General features: G+C 41.6%; 1 protein-coding gene across 2 annotated transcripts in view; it reads left to right on the forward strand.

Moving 5' to 3' along the window:
* Rnf150 (ring finger protein 150) overlaps positions 1-18,446 on the forward strand; it is a 225,055-nt gene that overhangs the window by 120,188 nt on the left and 86,421 nt on the right. For both annotated transcript variants that reach the window (XM_031340503.1, XM_031340502.1), the window contains exon 2: positions 11,597-11,847. In XM_031340503.1, coding sequence (XP_031196363.1) covers positions 11,597-11,847 — 251 coding nt within the window. The remainder of the gene's footprint in view (positions 1-11,596; positions 11,848-18,446) is intronic.

Here is an 18,446-nt window from a genome sequence, read left to right on the forward strand (position 1 = left end):
ATGGGTGTGTGACTATGTGACAGAAGTCCCTCATGGATGTGTCCCTATGTGACAGAAGTCCCTCATGGTGTGTCCCTATATGTCAGAAGTCCCTCATGGGTATGTGCCTGTGACAGAAGTCCCTCATGGGTGTGTGCCTATGTGACAGAAGTCTATCATGGGTTTGTCCCTATGTGACAGAAGTCCCTCATGGGTGTGTGCCTATGTGACAGAAGTCCCTCATGGGTGTGTCCCTATGTGACAGAAGTCCCTCATGGGTTGTCCCTATGTGACAGAAGTCCCTCATGGGTGTGTCCCTATGTGACAGAAGACCCTCATGGGTGTGTCCCTATGTGACAGAAGTCCCTCATGGGTGTGTCTCTATGTGACAAAAGTCTTTCATCCATGCCCCATCTCTTAAAGATGCCACAACTCCCTGACAACATCATGGACCCTGGAACAAGGCATTGACACAGGAGCTCTAGGGGATCCTTTCCACAGAGTGATTTGCCTAGTCTGGATTTCCTTGTCAATTACTGACTGGAGGGTCCTTATAGGATCCAGGAGTTATAAGCTGTCCATAAATCTATGCTTGTTTCCATACCAGTAGCATTTAATATACTATACTTCTTACCCTGTGCCTTTGGATGTAAATGCAGGCTTTACACTATCTGTTATGCATTAAACACTTATTATATAAAATGCAGATAATGTAATAATAGTTTTTATTTACTGATCATATAGATTTGAGTTTCTTCACCTGAATTTGTCCATTGTTTTCTCCAGTCAACATTCTGAACTGAGAGCACTGACTATTAAAGTCGTGAGCTACAGTGAACCTTTAGTTTTAAGGTTACTAAAAGTTTAACAAATCATGGAGATTCACCCAGCTAAATTATACCAAATGATTCCATTTAATTTTACTTAAGATTTTTAGGAAGAGGAAAAAATGTGCTGGAGAATTTTAGTCCCTCATCATCTCCTGCCTGATGATTTCATTACTGTGTCCCTAAGAGAGATTTACAGATATTGAACCTTGCTTGAACCAAAACTCAAATGTGAAATGTTTTATAGAAGAGCAGAAGAGTCTTAGCTTATTTGCTGAGATAAGAGTGAGTCTAATTGAAACTGCATGGTGTAAAACCAATTAGTACTCTAATTTATTCCATGTTGACCTCAACCCTATTGTATAAACATTGTTCCAAAAACTAGGAAAAAAAGTTATTTGTGAGTCTGATTTGCTGATCATATCCCAAGAAAAATGATACAGATGGAGTTCGAACTGCTTCAGTTTGTACTTAACACTTCCCCTTGTGTTTCACATAAATTCATAGAAATTTCAATAGACTTGACAATAGAAATATGCGTGAAGTTTTTGAAAAACGTAGTACAGTCTATGAGTTGGTTAAGTTATGACAGCCATTCCAAGAAAAGTAAAACAGGTCATGACTAGCAGCTCACTTAGAGATCTCTGACCTCACAAAAGTTGGCTGCTATTGGTTGTGATGATAAATCCCACGGCAAGAATTAAAATGTACTTCTGTGGCATACCACAGTTGACTGTTTAAAGTTTAGAGCAGAGACCTGGGAAGGCCCAGGCTGACTGGCCGGAAGCATTCCTGTTTGGAACTTAGAGATCTTCTGGAGAAATCCTATTAACTGGTTTGTACTAAAAACTAACCAGTTTGGCTCCTAATTAATAAAGTTTTAATCCTCAATTAGTCCTACCTTAAATTTAAATTTTCATAGCAGAAAGTTTATTTACTATCGCACCTAAGAGTGTGTTCCATACAATATACTCTCCCCCCCCAAAAAAAATATGTGAAAATGCAGACTGTATGAAAGATGTAGTTCTAGACAGCAGAAACATCTCCCTGGGGTAGAAAGGCTAGGAGAACACCTGGAAGCTGCATGGGAGGGCCACTCTTACAATCCAGGATGGCTTTGAGTGCATGTACCAGGCAGGTGTTCACAATGTAGCTGGATGTAGACATTCTTTTTCTAGATATATGAAGACACTAGAGGCAAACTCCACTGCAAATGCTGCATAATTCAACTGAAGGAAAATTGAGTTAGAGAACACTTAGAAACGTCATGAAAATATTTTGAGCTTCAGAGCCTGCATTGTGGAACACAGAGGGGCTGCCTGGTTTTCAGCATTTGGGGATTTGCCATCAGGTGATCCTGCTAAATGGAGGCGACAAGAGAGAAGTCCAGAGCCTTCTGCAATCATGGCTCCATATGGATATCAGCTGTTTCCACCCTTGTTTACGGCTCTCCTCTTTTTTGGAAAGTTCTAGTTTCCTTTGTCCCTTACAGTTCTAATTACCACACCTTAGCCTCACATGAGTCCTCATTCAAGACCAAGGGGACACTTGTGCAGGTAAGCTGTGGGGACCAAGTTACACTTCCCCCATAACTCAAACTTTCTGTGTACCCAGTCCATACCTCAGCCACATGTGGTGACAGGTGGAGCTCATCACGCTGGTAGGATTTGGCCACCTCAGCACAAGGGATGTGTACTGTAACAAATGAAAGGTGGTAGAGGGCTGACTGGTGTGTATGTTTGCACAGTAGAGGTAATGGTGTCAATAAAAGTTAACATGTACTTAGTGGCTTTTCTATGGTGGGTCCTATGCCAGGTGGCTTAATGTGAATTACCTCATTTCATAACAGAACAGAGTATTATTTCCTGCGGCTAGCTACTTTTCTTCAAGAACTCTTTGTGGTTAAGGTCAGTAATTGAGAAGGCGGTTGGGAAGGGGTGTGGGAGGTTGTCAGGGAGACATGAGGTATGAAGTCATCCTTTGGAAGAGGGGAGAAAGGTCGAGCAGAACAGGACAGACAATAGACAGTGCTCATTTAAGCATGGCGATCTCGCATTTTAACAGAAGCCAATGACTTCCGAAGCCTTTGTCTCTGCTTCCTTCACACGGTGATGAAGAGGCCTAGGAAAGACGGAGTTGGGGTGTGTGTGGGGGTGGGTGTTCTGTGGCTAAACAGAAGAGCAAAAGAGTGGAAGGGTGTTTTGCAGAGTTTCTAAGTGTGGTGTGTGAGTAAGCTGGGTAAGAAGAGAAGCCAAGTGGGGGCTGATGGGTAGCAGAGAACATCAGTGAGTAGCAGAGAACATCAGTGAGCAGCAGAGAGATAGAGAGGCAGGAAGTGGTATCCGGAGAGCTCCAGCACTAGCAGAGACTCTAGCGGGGACATGGGTAAGAGGAAAAGTGGAAAACAGGTCTGAAGAGGACCAGGAGGAAGGAGCGGGGCGGCAGGTATGGGTGGAGGGCAAGCAACTGCCAGGGTAAAGCCTGGAGTAGGTTAACTCTGTTAGCACTGGAATCTCAGGCCAAGTTAAACTCAGAGTTAAAGCAATGATAGAAAAAAATAAATAAAACCTTGGCAGAGGGAAGCAAGGAAAGGGAGATGGGAATATCAATCCAGTAGAAGAAATTTCAAGATAGTTTGGGAAGTGACTGTCATGACGTTCGAGGAAAGCAGGCCTAACTGAAGCATGCCCACCCAAACCGTCTCCTGGCCCTGCAGTGCGAGGAGCAGGCTTTAATAAACACACATTTAAATTCTTTTTTAGTTTTCCCTTAACCGTAATTCAGAGCAAGCCGTACCCATGCAAGGAAATGCTTCCTGGATCGAGAGGAAGGGAGTATTCTAGGAAGAGATTAGGGCTGTCACTGACCAGACTTTCTAAGTGACAAAGGAAGGAACCAGAAACAAGAATATGAAATTAGGCTGGATTAGATAGTATCAGACAGTTATAACCATTTACAGCTATATAGTCTACCTTTAAAAAACATGAGGAGGGTGTAGGAAGCCTGGAGTTCAGCAGTTCTTCAAGTAAAAGCTAAAGAGGACCATCTGACAGAACACAACCACAAGCACATCGCAGAACTGAGTGAAGGAAGAGGCATTTCTCATGTGAACAAGGATGGAGCCAACCAAACTCTCTTCCTTCTTAAATTCCTGCAGCCATTAAGGCATGGCCTCTGACTGGGACTTTCCCCCAGACAAAGGAGGTGGGTCGACATGAACTCACAAGCAAGTTCAGGAGAAAGCTGCTAACATTATTAATGGTAGGATAGGACAGGCTATGTTTGTACCCTCAGGAGACATGGCTTGAAAGATGAGCCTCAAGCACTAAGCAACAGCCAAGATAGCACAGAAAGTGCTAGAAGCTGCGGAAGGGAACAATGAGAAATATTTAGTATAAGAAATAGAGTGATTTGAGGAAAGAACACAATAAATATGTTAAGATGTGAAATGGATACAGCTGATGAAGAACTGGCAGACTGAAATCTCAGCCTGAGAAGCAATCGCAGCTTGGGTCCTAGGTGTTCCCCAAGGCCTGATCCTCTATGTGTGGCAATATTAGGTTGTGAGTGGTAAGTGTTGTGATCATAAAAAGATAAAGAGCTATTAGAATATGTTCTGATGGGGTGTGGGGGAAGTGGATGCCCCAGTGGGCCCATGCCAGGGCATCCCTTCCCCCTGAGGGACCAGACACATACCAGTATAGTATAGAATAGTTTATTTAGGGGATGGGGAGGGAAGTTAAGAGAGTAGTAGAGGCAGAGAAAGGCAGAGAGAAGGAGAGAGTAGAGAAGTGGAGGCCAGCCATGACCACGTGGAGAGAGAGGAAAAGGGAATAGGGAGAGATGGGGCAAGAGGCAAGAAGGGGGAGGAAAGAGAGCCAGGAGGGAGGAGAGAGAGAGAGAGAGAGAGAGAGAGAGAGAGAGAGAGAGAGAGAGGGGGGAGGGCCAGCATACCCTTTTATAGGGCCAGACCAGGTTACAGTTGCCAGGTAACTGTAGGGAGGAGCATACCTGGCTACTGTCAGGAACTGTGAGGGTGGAGTTTAGACAGAATACCAACAGTAAGACTTTTCAGAGCTGAAGAATCATGGAGAAAGCTTTAGCCACAGGAGACATACTATGTAGGGAACTGGAACATTGGCCCTCCATCTCTCTCTGCTTCTTGATCCCTCTGAAGTTCCTGTTCTCTGTTACATGCCTCTGTCATGAATGCTATATGTGACAGTCACAAAGATGATAAGAGCCAGTAGGCCATGGACTGAAACCCACCATGGCATGCTCTTGAGTACCTCATTTCTCTTAAATTGCTTTATGCAGGTATTTTGTCTCAGTGACAGAAGGGGAATCCAGAAACTCGCAAATTAGCCAGGATAGAAAAGGACAAGTGTAAAGACTTAAAGTTCAGCTGTGCACCACTGAGAATGGCTGAAATAAAAATTAGCAACAACACCAAAGTCTAGACAGCATGGTGAGAAGGTAGAAAATTAAGACACTGCTGGTGGATTGCAAAGTCTGTGAGCCAATCTGCAAAAGTTTATAAAAACTCAAGCACTCGAACATATACCCTAGGAGTGGCAGTCCTTGGCATCTATCCCAGAGAAATGAATATTTACATTCACATAAAATATCTACATGAATGTTTATAGCAGCTTTACTCACAAGAGCCCCAAACTGACAGTAAACCTATGTCTATCAATCGGCTAGTGGTTGAATGAGCTGTGGTTTATCACAGCCTGTGCTATGAAATTCTACTCAAGAATGAAAGATCATAAATTAGTGATGGATGTTTGGGTGAGTGGTGAAGGCATTATGCTAAGTGAAAGAAAACTATTCTGAAAGAGTTACATATATGTGGTTCCATCTACATGATATTCCAGAAATGACAAAATTAAAGACACATATATTTATATATAAATTATAGACATATATGTTTTTATAATTTTAATATATAATTTATATATAGTTCTTAGGAGTTAGGGAAGGGAAAGATGACAAGGAATTGTAGATATTCTCATTAGTGATTGAATGTTTCAACATCTTCAGTGTGCTGTGGTTATATGACCCTCTGTACGTGATAACTGTCATAGAATTGTGAATGTATTTTTAAAAACAGGTATGTGTAAAATTTTGTGGTGGTGTCCAAGTAGAGTTAACGATGCCATTCAATTTCCCACTTCCATAATGTAAAATAAATATATAAGACAACACCAGTAAGCAAAACTCTTTCCCAAAAGGATGATCGACTTCAAGAGACTGTGCTCCTTTCCATGCTATGAAAACAACAGAGTCATAACTACTGATAGATAACTAAAAATCACCATGTGCTTGATATAAACTGCGCAGTACTAAATAAGCAATGCTTGGGTTTTAAATGACATCTGTTTTCTTGGATTTTTTTTTATGTCTTTCAGAGAAAGTTTATTGCATGGTTCTCTTCATTTAGTGCCAAAGCTTACGTAGTTTATTCTTAGTAGTTTCATGGTGTCCATTATTACAACACAGAGACTATTTTCACCCTAGCTTCTCATGGACGAGGGTGTGTGTGAAACTTCCTTTTTGCATGTTCACTTGAATCTTATGTTTTACTAAATAGTAGACATGGTTATAGTTGCCATCCCTCCTTTCGTTGACAGACTAAAACCCTGAAGTAGAAGCATCATTTCTAGTCACACCTTAGTAGCCAAAATAGTTAGTATGTTGCAGCATCTAGCTGCAAAGGAGTCTTGGTATTACCATTCGTGCTGCCAGCATATGCCTAGTTAAAATCCTACAGGCAGATAACAAGCTCTGCAAGATAGACGTGCTTCACTCTTTTAATTTATTAATGTTCTAAAAATTATCACAATGGTTTTTTTCTGGCATTAAATCATCCTCATTTCTGAACAAATTCCTCGTGGCCGTGAAAACTGTCTTAATGAACTGCTGGATTCTTTCTGGGAAGAGCTTGATTTTGAAGTTCCATATCTGTGTATATTAAAAACGTTTGTTGGTGTAAAAAGTAGTAATAACTTTGAGTTTATGTGATACTTTGCTGTTCTAAAATCATTTCATACATATCCCACTTGAGACTGACAGCAATCAGAAGCCGACTACATTTTAAAATGAACTATTCTAAGTATTATAAGTAGAAAATATTTACACATGAATGCTGAGTGCTTTTATTATAATGACCTAAATCCTAGAGAGCTAAGAATAAGACAGACTAAAGCACAGACCGGGGAAATGGGGAGGGTATAGAAATGTTCACAGCACCCCAAGTGCATAAGGAGGAAGGCAACAAGCTCTATGCGGTGCCTGGCACTCTGCTGGCATGCTAGAGATTTCACTAATGCAATGGTTAAACAGCCTGACTCGAGGCTGTACGCAGAGGCTTTCTCATCATTAAACACTCTCAGGCTTGATACACTTTGGATTCCTCATGCACACACGTATATCAAATGAGGCCATAGCCGCTGAGTGCCGTTGAGAAGAGAAGGCGCTAAAATACATGGTGCTTCTGCCAAGTGAGTGCTGTCTGTCCTGCCCACATGTTATTATCTCTAACTGAAGAGGTTTTCCAGAATACGCAGGTATCACATAATAGCAATCACTCACCACTCCAAAGCCTGAGATACATTTGAAAGGAACATGGTAGGCTGAGGCAATTTTACTGAGGAGGCATTTGGCATGGTATCATGGTAAACATAAAATTACCCAAATAGTTTGGTCTGTGTGGATTCTATCCATACAAAATCTGCTCTGTATGTCACTTCTGTGGCCCGTGAGTCGGTGTGGCTCATGTGTAGAGCAGCAGTTAACCCCAGGACTGTGCCTGCAGTTGCTAAGCAAGCCCTGCCACACCCAACCAGCTCCTGCTTCTCTCCCCTGCTGGCTCCTGTACATCTGCAGTTAAACTTCTGCTGCAGGTATACATCTGGGATGAAGTAATGATCCTGGAAGAGTGTGACTGCGCACATCAGGGCATATCTCCTTCAAACAAATTAGGCCCTCAAACAGCTTCTGGGCCTGGATTTTGGGCACCCATCAGAATACTTCATCCAGTGCTGTTAACTCTCCGCCACTTTGGTTTTTTTGGGTTTTTTTTTTTTTTTTCTTGCTTGCTTGCTTTGTTTTGAGATACCTTAGACACCCAATTTACTTTTTTATTACTTATGCATATGCCTGCATGAATTTATGTTCAATCTGTGCATTCATTCAAAAGCCCACAGAGGCCAGAAAAACACCTCAGATTCCTTGGAACTACAATTATAAGCAACCATGAGGCCCTTATGTGGGTGCTGGGAATTGAACTCAGGTCCTCAGAAAAAAGCAGCAAATGCTCTTAATCACTGAAGATTCTTTCAAGGCCTTAGGCATCCCATTGTGATTAATTCATATCCCCAGGATAGCTTTACTGTACATGGTATACAGTCTAAAGTAGGAAGAGAAATACTTTGAGAATCTCATTCTCTTCTTCATTATCATTCCTGAGTTATTACAAATCTCAGAAATGAGTAAGATTCCTGAGCAGATGACCAGCCCAGCCCACTACCATGTGTGTTTTTCTCCTTTTCAGGGGATGTTGTATGACCTGAAGTCCCTGCTGTTTCAGAGACAATAAGCAGTCACTGTGTACTTAGGTTTAAAACAAACAGTTTAAAATAGTTAATTATACCTTACCCCGCAGAAAGAGAAAATGTTTTCTCAGATCCCTGGAAAAAGATAATGAATAATTTAGAGCTTTGCAGCATCCAAAACTTTCAGTGCCTACTTCTAAAGTACCGCATTGGATGAAAGGGAGAGAGCAAGCCTTAATGACTACACTCTATGGCTTCTCAAGCATGAATTCCTAATAGGAAAATTGTAGGCTGGAGGTAGGGTGAATAGTGCCAGAGCACTCAGGCCTCCAGGTAGGAAACAGGTTAAAAGCTTTAAAACTAAAAGCTTGGGGCAGGTTCAGCAAAAAGTAGGTCAACCTCACAGAAAACACAGGGTAGAAATAAAGCCGAGAATTTAGGAGGGAACTCAATCACATACTAATCTCCATCCTTTCTGTTTATCCATTAAGAGAGCTGAATAAATGCTGTGTTTGTTACCAAACCACATTTGGTTGCTAAAGATATAAATATGGGAAGTAAAACTATATGGTTTAGAAAAGCTGTTTTTAAATGAGTAGTTCTGTGATCTTGAATGAGGACAAACCTTTTAAAGCAAAGTATCAAAGCCGAAAGCAATTAAGCGTTATATTAATTTGGCTATTAAAATATAAATTTGTTCTTACCGGGGTGTGGCAAGCCTCTTAATTTACCCCCACATCCTGTCTCTCCAAAACTCTAATCTAGAGCTTTAAATAAGCAGGCCTAGAGAATATAAACTAGAAACTCATGACCCTCTCTCCAGTACTCACATATCTCCGAAATAACTGCAGCTCTGGGATGAACCCCACCCCCTGGCCAGCTTAGGCCAGAGTACAAAGAAGATCATATTTCCATAGAGTCAAAACCTGGGAGCGGCCTTAATCCCTCGCAAAACCCCAGACCACATGTAGCCATTAGCCAGAACAAACACACATGAGAAGGGGCTACCGGACTCTGGGTAAAATCTGCCAAGTTCAAATTCAAACTGTCAGCTTTGGGAATTCTTAAAGACAGCAACAAAAATTGAGCACCCACTGGTGCTTGATGGTCTTATATCAATTATAGGAAGGTTGAAAGTGCATAACCCTTAGCTAGCCTGCTTCTGTGTGTCCATGGGTTGTTCGGGTTTTTAAATGAATACTTCATAGTGAGAAATAAATGTGTCTACAGTAGTTGACTTTTAAAGTGTTTAATCAGCCCAAGTGAAACACTGTCATGGATGTGGGAGACTAAAGAGCAGAGTCAAAGAGACGTATAACAACAGCAGACTCCTCAGCCCCTAACACACACACACACACACACACACACACACACACACACGCATGCGCACAATCTGGTTCAGTCTCGCTGAGTGATCCAGTCCCAGCTTGCTGCCTGGCTATACAGCCTGTGATCATCATCTACAGCAGGGTTACAGTTTTTCCCTGAATCTACAACACACTAAATAGTAAACCGGTTCCATTTCATTTAATCATCTCCGGTAACAGGTTATTTCCACCTGGAAGTGGGGCCATGTAGATCAATCAGCTTACAGCTTTCCCTGAGGATTGAACTGTGGGATTCTGATCCATGTGTCAGCCACGGTGACAGGCTGGGTTGGTTCCTTTGAATCTGGTGTCATAGGCATATGAAAAGACTGTGTGCAGAAGTTCTTAGAACAACACAGTGTCATGACATAGGACAATGACCCATATGGCTGAGATCCAAGATAAGATCAAGCTGTGTGATAACGAGGCACTGTGGTAGAAGTCTATGACAAAGAGGTGACATTGTTCAAGAATTAGCTAACTTTATCTTCTCTCAGCTTGTCATGAGGTCACATAGCTGTTTCCATTAGATTGAATAAAGTAAGCAGAAAATAGCTCTGAGACCATTGTATCAGTTAGGCAATCCTGTTGGAGCTCTTTAAGAATCCCTGACTTTGCTTGCTTGGGTTCTCACATTTGTGTGTGTGTGTGTGTGTGTGTGTGTGTGTGTGTATGTGTGAAAATTGCTTTAAAATATGGTACTAGGGGATCTGTAATTGAGTGTCCATAACGAGGGGAAAGGAAGAAAGCAGTGTGGTTGGTGGCAGGGAGCTGGACATTTGACTCCTTGCCATGGAGTAGAATCTTCTTTTGCTCTTTTCAGGGGATCTATGGAAGGACCCACTCTCACCAGACTCAGGGCAGCACCTTAGACAATAGAATTTCAATTTAGGTGGTGTGTGTGTGTGTGTGTGTGTGTGTGTGTGTGTGTGTGTGTATGTGTGTCTGTGTCTGTGTTATATGTGGTATGTATGTGGTATGTGTGGTGCATGTGCAGTGTATGTGTGTGTTTGTGCCTGTTTTGTGTGGTACATGGTGTGTGTGATTGTGTGTGTGTGTGTGTTTGTATAGATGTGGTATGTATGGTATATGTGTGTCTGTGGTGTGTGTATATGATGATGGGTGTGTGTGTGGGTGTCTATGTTTGTGGTGTGTGGTGCATAGTGTCTGTACATATAGTGTGGTTTGGTATTGTGTGGTGTGTGTGTGTATGTGTGTGAGAGTTGTGTGTATGTGTGTGATTGTGTGTATGATGTGTGTGTTTGTGTGTGTGGTGTGTATGGGTGGTGTGTATGGTATATGTGTGTCTATGATGTGTGTGTATATGATGTTGGGTGTGTGTGTGTGTGTGTGTGTGTGTGTGTGTGTGTGTGTGTGTGTGTGTAAAACAATGGGAGCTGTTAGGTGTTTCAGCTTTGAATAAGATTCCTGGATGTGAAAGGTTTTGTTAGATTTGGGATTCAAAGGGAACATTGAGTCAGGTTGCACTTTAGAGTAAGAAAATTTTCTTAACAGAGGTATTAACACCATGCAACAGACAGTTTACACGGCAGGGGTTCTGAGAAGTGCTTGGGGCTCCTTAGAGGAAATGGGAGATTCTAGATCCTGTATTAATACATGTTTGCAGTCAGTCTGTTTCTGGATCAGTGACGGTAATGGGAAAGGCATAAAGGGACCTTTAATCCTCAAGACCAAATTACTGTAGTTTGGGGAATTGTCAATCAAAATGATGGCACTTTACACAATGGCATAGCCCTGGCTAACAGGAAGCGATGCCATCTCTTAGAGGTGCCCTCCCAAACCTCTCACTCTGATTCCCTCCCGTCATCCAGCCCTTACTGCCCGCTTCCTTGCCCCTCTCCCACAGGTGTGGAAGACATCGTGGCCGTAATGATCCCTGAGCCCAAGGGGAAGGAGCTGGTGAGCCTGCTGGAGAGGAACATTACCGTGACCATGTACATCACCATCGGCACCCGGAACTTGCAAAAATATGTGAGCCGCACATCGGTTGTGTTTGTCTCCATCTCCTTCATTGTCCTGATGATCATTTCTCTGGCATGGCTGGTCTTTTATTATATCCAGAGGTTTCGGTATGCAAATGCCAGGGACAGGAACCAGGTGAGTAGCTCATTAAGAAAAGCATGGCTCTGTAAACTCAGTGCAAACTACACGTGTCATGGTATAAAACTTTGTACCTGACAAGTCACAGGATGAGATTACAAGTGTCTTCTGACTCCGCCCCCCCAATGCTAACTTCTGTTGTGCTTATGAATTTGAATTCTGATGTTTTGATGATGTCATTTAAGGTGTTGATGAGTTATCCCCACTCCTGCCCATAGATTATTTTAAACAATTGCTTCTTTAAGCACAAATAGGATGAATGGAGAAGAGGGGACAGACAGGAGCCTAGATGTTACTAACAGTGACAACCTGACTCCAAAAGAACCAGGATTTCTACCTTGGGAACATGGGGGGGTGGGCAGAATGAGATTTTTATTTTTTTAAAAAAAAGCTGTGTTAAAGCAGTTAATTTTGAGCATATTTGCATCATGTAAGATGTGGATGTTGCATAATGGGATGCAAAGAAAAACAATTTCCTTCCATGTGTGTGCTGACTGGGTACTTCTACTCCATAATGTATCTTCTCAGGATATCTGATACATGTCTACATGCATATATATATATGCTGACATGTATAAACTTGTTTTAAACAGATTGAGAGCATACTCACCTCTGGACCCTTTCATCTTGGAGATTAATGATCGTGGAGATTAACTTATCACAACACAAACTCAAGCAGCCTTCTCAGTTCTCATGAGTGCCTAGCACTGCACTGCCTTCATGTGTCATATTTATTAGTCCATATCTATAATCATTAATTAAAATTATTAGTGAATATGTTCTCTCTTTCAAATAAGACATATACATGTGATACTTAGCATACTTTTTAGTATATCTCTGAATTTAAATCCTGGAAGTTTAACTGCTAAGAATATATGTATTTAAACTATGATGACTGTAGTTCTGTCTTCCAAAAAACTATTGAACCAACTTATAATTCAACCAACAATATTTAAAAGTAGTTTGCTGAGAACATTAAGTCAAGGCAAAGGTACTTGAATCTAAACCTGATAACCTGATTTTAATCCTTAGAATCCACAAAGCACATGGAGAGGACTGACTCCCACAAAGTGGGACTTCTACATGCACCCCTCAGGACAAGCACATGCATATGTGCACACACACTTGAGAGACAGAGAGGCAGAGAGAGACACACAAACACAAATTAAAATAAAAGAAGCAGCTTTCCATATTCTTACTAAAGGAACATTTTACAGCTTTTTAGTGTGATTCAATGAATAGTATTACTCTTTCTGGTTTGCTTTATCCATTAGCAAATTATCCATTATCTGTCAAAAGACAGATAAAACTGAGAAAAATGTTTGTGTGCATAGAGTACAGATTTGGGATTCCTTTAACATGTAAAAATAAAATGCTGCAAACATTAGCAAGAAATGATAAGGTCCTCAATAGAAAAATATCCAAACACATAAAAACAGGCAGTTCACATAAAGAACTGTAGTTGATAACCCTACAGTTTTTTATTAGATATTTTCTTTATTTACATTTCAAATGTTATTCCCTTTCCTGGTTTCCCCTCGGAAAACCCTCTATCCCATCCCCCCTCCTTTGCTCACTAACCCACCCACTTCTGTTTCCCTGTCCTGGCATTCCTCTACACTGAGGCATCGAGCCTTTATAGGACCAAGGGCCTCTCCTCCCATTGATGACCAACAAGGCCATCCTCTGCTACATATGCAGTACTTCTGGGGGTACTGGTCAGTTCATATTGTTCTTGCTATAGTGCTACAAACTCCTTCAGCTCCTTGGGTCCTTTCTCTAACTCTTCCATTGGGGACCCTGTGCTCAGTCCAATGATTGGCTGAGAGCATCCACCTCTGTATTTGTCAGGCACTGGCAGAGCCTCTCAGGAGACAGCTATATCAGGCTCCTGTCAGCAAGCACTTGTTGGCATCTACAATAGTGTCTGAGTTTAGTGACTGTATATGGGATGGATCCCCAGGTGGGGCAGTCTCTGGATGGCCTTTTCTTCAGTCTCTGCTCCACACTTTGTCTCTGTATCTCCTCCCATGGGTATTTTGTTCCCCCTTCTAAGAAGGACTGAAATAACCATATTTTGGCCTTCCTTCTTCTTGAGCTTTGTGTGGTCTGTGAATTGTATCTTGGTTATTCCAAGCTTCTGAGCTAATATCCACTTATCAGTGAGTGCATACCATGTGTATTCTTTTGTAATTGGGTTATCTCACTCAGAATGATATTTTCTAGTTACATCCATTGGTGCAACATTTTCTATGATGGCCTGCCATCCTCCTAACAGGCGTTTGTTGATGATTACCCTTTCCTCTCATAGGCAATAGCCTTCCTTTAATAAAGACCCCATGACACTGATCCTGTTTCAGGGTTCTCTCCCCGTGCCTTCCTGCTCCAGTATCATATCATTTCAAGAGCCACAGAGCTACTGCATGCCTCACATTTGTCCCTGCTGGTCGCTTTTATCACATTATCTTCTCTGTTTCTGTTTGCTTGAGTTTGGATTGTTATAGTAGCTTTCACACTTTCAGTGTCACTTTAGGAGATGCTTATAACTGATGTTGAGTCTCCTCTCTAAGTACAGTTGTGTTTTTCCTTTCTCTTTACTCTTTAGATTTCAGGAGCGCTGTTAAATTACCACTATCAGTCTGACGTAGCCTTCATGTGCTGCTCACCGGTGTTTAATCATTATGTGCTGTTTTAATTGTTTCTAATTTTAAACATCCTCTTTGATTTCACCGGTGTGTCTAATAATCCCTCTGAATAAACGAGACTGGCATGAGGAGATATCCTCTCTTCCAATAGTGTTGAAGGGAATATCCCAACTTCATGAGATTTTAAAAGTAATTTTCCACCATATTATTCTCCATTCAGTTTTATAGGTCGAGATATTTTCTCCTGTTACAAAATATATAATTTTGTAAATGTTAACTGAAGCCAACTTTATTGAGATTTTGGTCAAGAATGGGTATTTAATTTTTGATAGTGATTCCCAGGGAGTGCCATCCATCCTTACAGTCATGTTGGTTGCTGGATGACTGCAGGCAAGTTCACTTCTGTGTTCCCACTAACTATTCTGCAGCAGTAGTGCTTATAATACCAGTTAGATACAAGGTAATGAACATGGATGGGTCCCTCTGGCTCTTATAATGTTCCATATAAAGTAAATGTTTGTACATTGATTATTTAGAAGATAGCCACCAGCTAATTAGACAGTCATAAATAAAAACATGCTGTTTAATGCCCATGGATAGTCTAAGCAGCCAGTTAGTACTTAAGCCAAGAATGAAACTTTAAGCTGTGAACTAGTTAAGCCTTGAGTTAGTTGTATAATCATTTCGATCACTCTGGCTTCTGCATATAGAGCGCCCATGTCTATCTAGGCCCATGCATGCTCTGTGGAGTATTTGTTAACTTTCCTTGAATTACACCATGCTATCACCAAGATCCCTTGGTGATAGGACCTTGTTAGAAGCTAGTCCTGTTTCCTGATCAATGTAAATGCTACATTTTTAGCCCTTTTTAAGGATGTAATAAGAACTTAGGGGGGAAAACATCTTTTGATAGACAGTGTTCCACTCTGTTGAACAGAATGTCACAGCTATGCAGGCCGTATCTATAAAAAGCTGCAAGTTGACTTAAATCATTTATTTTTATTAAGGCATCACTGGCCTCAGAAGAAGTGAGCCTTTGGTTCGTTATAGGATCACGGCCTGGGCTAAAACAGGAAGGGAGTTCATGTCACATCGGGAAACATTCTGCCAGCAGGTATTTGAAAAAGGACTGGGCTGGAATTAGCCTGTTGTAGGTGTTCACCAGGCTTCTTGGAGTTTATAATTTAAAAATAAAAATCCTCAGCATCATACACAGTAATGATGCTTCCCCTGCTGTACTGTACACAGAGATGCTCATCCCAGAGCAGCTGTCCGTGGAATGATGTTCACTGGGTATTCACAGCAAAGCCTTTTAGGTGAAGATGCAAAGGTTAAGAACTACAAAGGAGAGTGGAAAGGAGACTTGGTTATTGTACTGTGCTTCCTGGAATAGGGTGGAAGCTGAAGGCATCAGCTGGGGAATCAGAATGGGTCAAACATTTGATGATACCCAGCAGCGTGAAATTGTATAAGCTGTTTCTCCTGCCCAGGCCCAGGTTTCCTCAAATGTAAGAGCAACGTGATGGCATGCCAGGCCTGGGGTCCTGCTGTGAGACCCAAACAAGAAATATATGGCATTATCAGAAGGATGTCACTATAGTTGCTTTTGATGGACAGAGAAAAGAATTCTTGGGAAATAACATTTAAGTGTGGAAAGCTTGTTTTTTATACATGTAAGTCTGCATATGAGGTTTTTAGTTCTTAAGACATAGTTTGAAACAAAATGGGATTGTCTTTCCCGCATTTCTTTAGAATTACAAGAAAAGAAAGGTTTATAAATATAAGATCCAGCTAATGCACAGCCATAGCTTCAAATCAAGACAGACACCAAGGCCCACCCTGAAAACAAAAACACATTTTTAGAAATGTCACTGTAGAGGAAAAATCTAGTTGGTTTGTAGATTTTTGTTTGGTTTTTGTTTTGTTTTGTGTTGGAAACTAATATTTCACAAAGCACTTAAAATTTTTGAACAATAATATATAGTCAAAGTAAAAAAAATATATAATAACAATGAGGGCTGGAGAAATATCCCAGTGGTTAAGAGCACTGACTGCTCTTCCAGAGGTTCTGAGTTCAATTCCCAGCAACCACATGGTGGCTCACAACCATCTGTAATGGGATCTGATGCCCTCTTCTGGTGTGTCTAAAGACAGCTACAGTGTACTCATACATAAAAAAAATAAAATAATTCTTTAATAAAATATAACAACAATGAACTGAGCAGTGTGCATTTCAGGGTAGGTTTCCTTTTCTTCCCACGCCAAATTCCCTTAGCAATTATCCCACGGCCTTCAGGAGGGAAGAACTCTGACCATATCCTGTGAATGCTTCCAGAGATGCCTGGGTATGGATAAATATTTTTTAGTTATTTTCACATTTGCTACATAGACAAGGGCTCTTCCGCATAGCTTGTGCTAGCGTGGAAGGAATAAGAGCACACTTTACAACAGACATGAGGCCTCTGAGGGAAGGGCTGAAGTTACTGTGGACAGTGGTGGGTTTGAACTACTGTGTCATAAAAAGACTACAAGGTCAGATTATGGCACTGTTTGAAGTTCTTGTGGACCAATGCAGAACATAAAATTCACCCTCCTTTACACCTGTTGTTCCATCCTGTATAGAAGGGGGAAAGAGACCCTATTTTTTCCTCTTATACTTTCACTCAGCTGAGAACACTCTGTCCCATTTGTAGGGGGTCTCTCTCACTTTAACCAATTTCTCAATCCCCTACACTCTAACTCCATTCTGGCAATAAAGTCAGATCCCCAAGATAAAGGAGTCCCACAAGACTGCCCTATTCTAGATGTGTGTCAAGTCTAGGTTACATACTTTTCCCTCTGGATGACATAGTGTGCATAGGCAAGCTCTTGGCTTAATGTTTATCTGTTCATGCTAAAACTTACAGCTTGGAGACAGCCCGTTGGAAGGGACAGAGCGCTCAGTATGGAAGGCAGGATATAGAACTTTTTCTTCCTGTCTGAGAGGGACACCTTCCATACACTCAGCAAACTGGGAGTTCTCTAAGCCCTGTTTGGAATGTAAGGAGGTTTCTTTACCTATGTGGGGAGAGAGGGACATGGATTAAGTCATTGCTCATTGGTGATAGACTCAACTAGACTCAACCTTCAGCCTCTCTTCTGAGAGAGACAGAGAGGGGAGGGGCAGGTACATTTACAACACATTACACAGTCAAGATCTCTGCCCGCACAGAGCTTGTGTTGTAAGAGCATCAGCAGACAATGCTTCACTCAGAGCACATGTCAGAGTAGGTCTACACATCCCACACCTCTAACCACAAAGTTCTGAGGTGGCCAGCCCCATCCTTAGGGACTTTCCGAAGGCCACCTTATTAATACAAAGCCAGGGGCAACTGTAAGGTGTTTGTTTTGAATAACAGGACTGGTTCACACTGCCACTCCCATCCTTAAATTGCAGGGATTTAGGGAGCTCTCAAGGGGAACCAAGATAAAGAACAAAATGTAAAGAACAAAGTGTGTGTTTCTTATTATATGCCACAATATCACACAGTCTAATTATTAACTTTCTGTGTGCTCTCAAGAGAGCTCCACTTTGGTTTAGAAATCATACAGCTACAATATGTTCAAGAGAAACAGGAATCAAGGGTGTAATTGGCTCAATTTCAAATATATACTACAAGTAGGGAAGTCAGAAGAGGCCCAGTGGGGTTGGTTTGAACGCTGTATTTGACAACATTAAATTTAGAAACTTATCAGCTATTGGAGCCTAAATGCCCCGGGAGATTTTTCACTACAAGCCTGCATCTCTGGAGAGAAGTCAGAGATGAATATAGGAGTGTGGGAAACATCAGTTTATGGGTACCACTTAATCATTAGAAGCATGGGACTCACCTGAAGAGTGAGTACTCAGGATAAGATGAGTCCTGAGCCTGGCCTGTGCTCATGTGACTTAGTGTCTTCCCCAATCTCTCC

The sequence above is a fragment of the Mastomys coucha genome, unplaced genomic scaffold (assembly GCF_008632895.1).
Source record: "Mastomys coucha isolate ucsf_1 unplaced genomic scaffold, UCSF_Mcou_1 pScaffold22, whole genome shotgun sequence".
Classification (NCBI taxonomy): domain Eukaryota; kingdom Metazoa; phylum Chordata; class Mammalia; order Rodentia; family Muridae; genus Mastomys; species Mastomys coucha.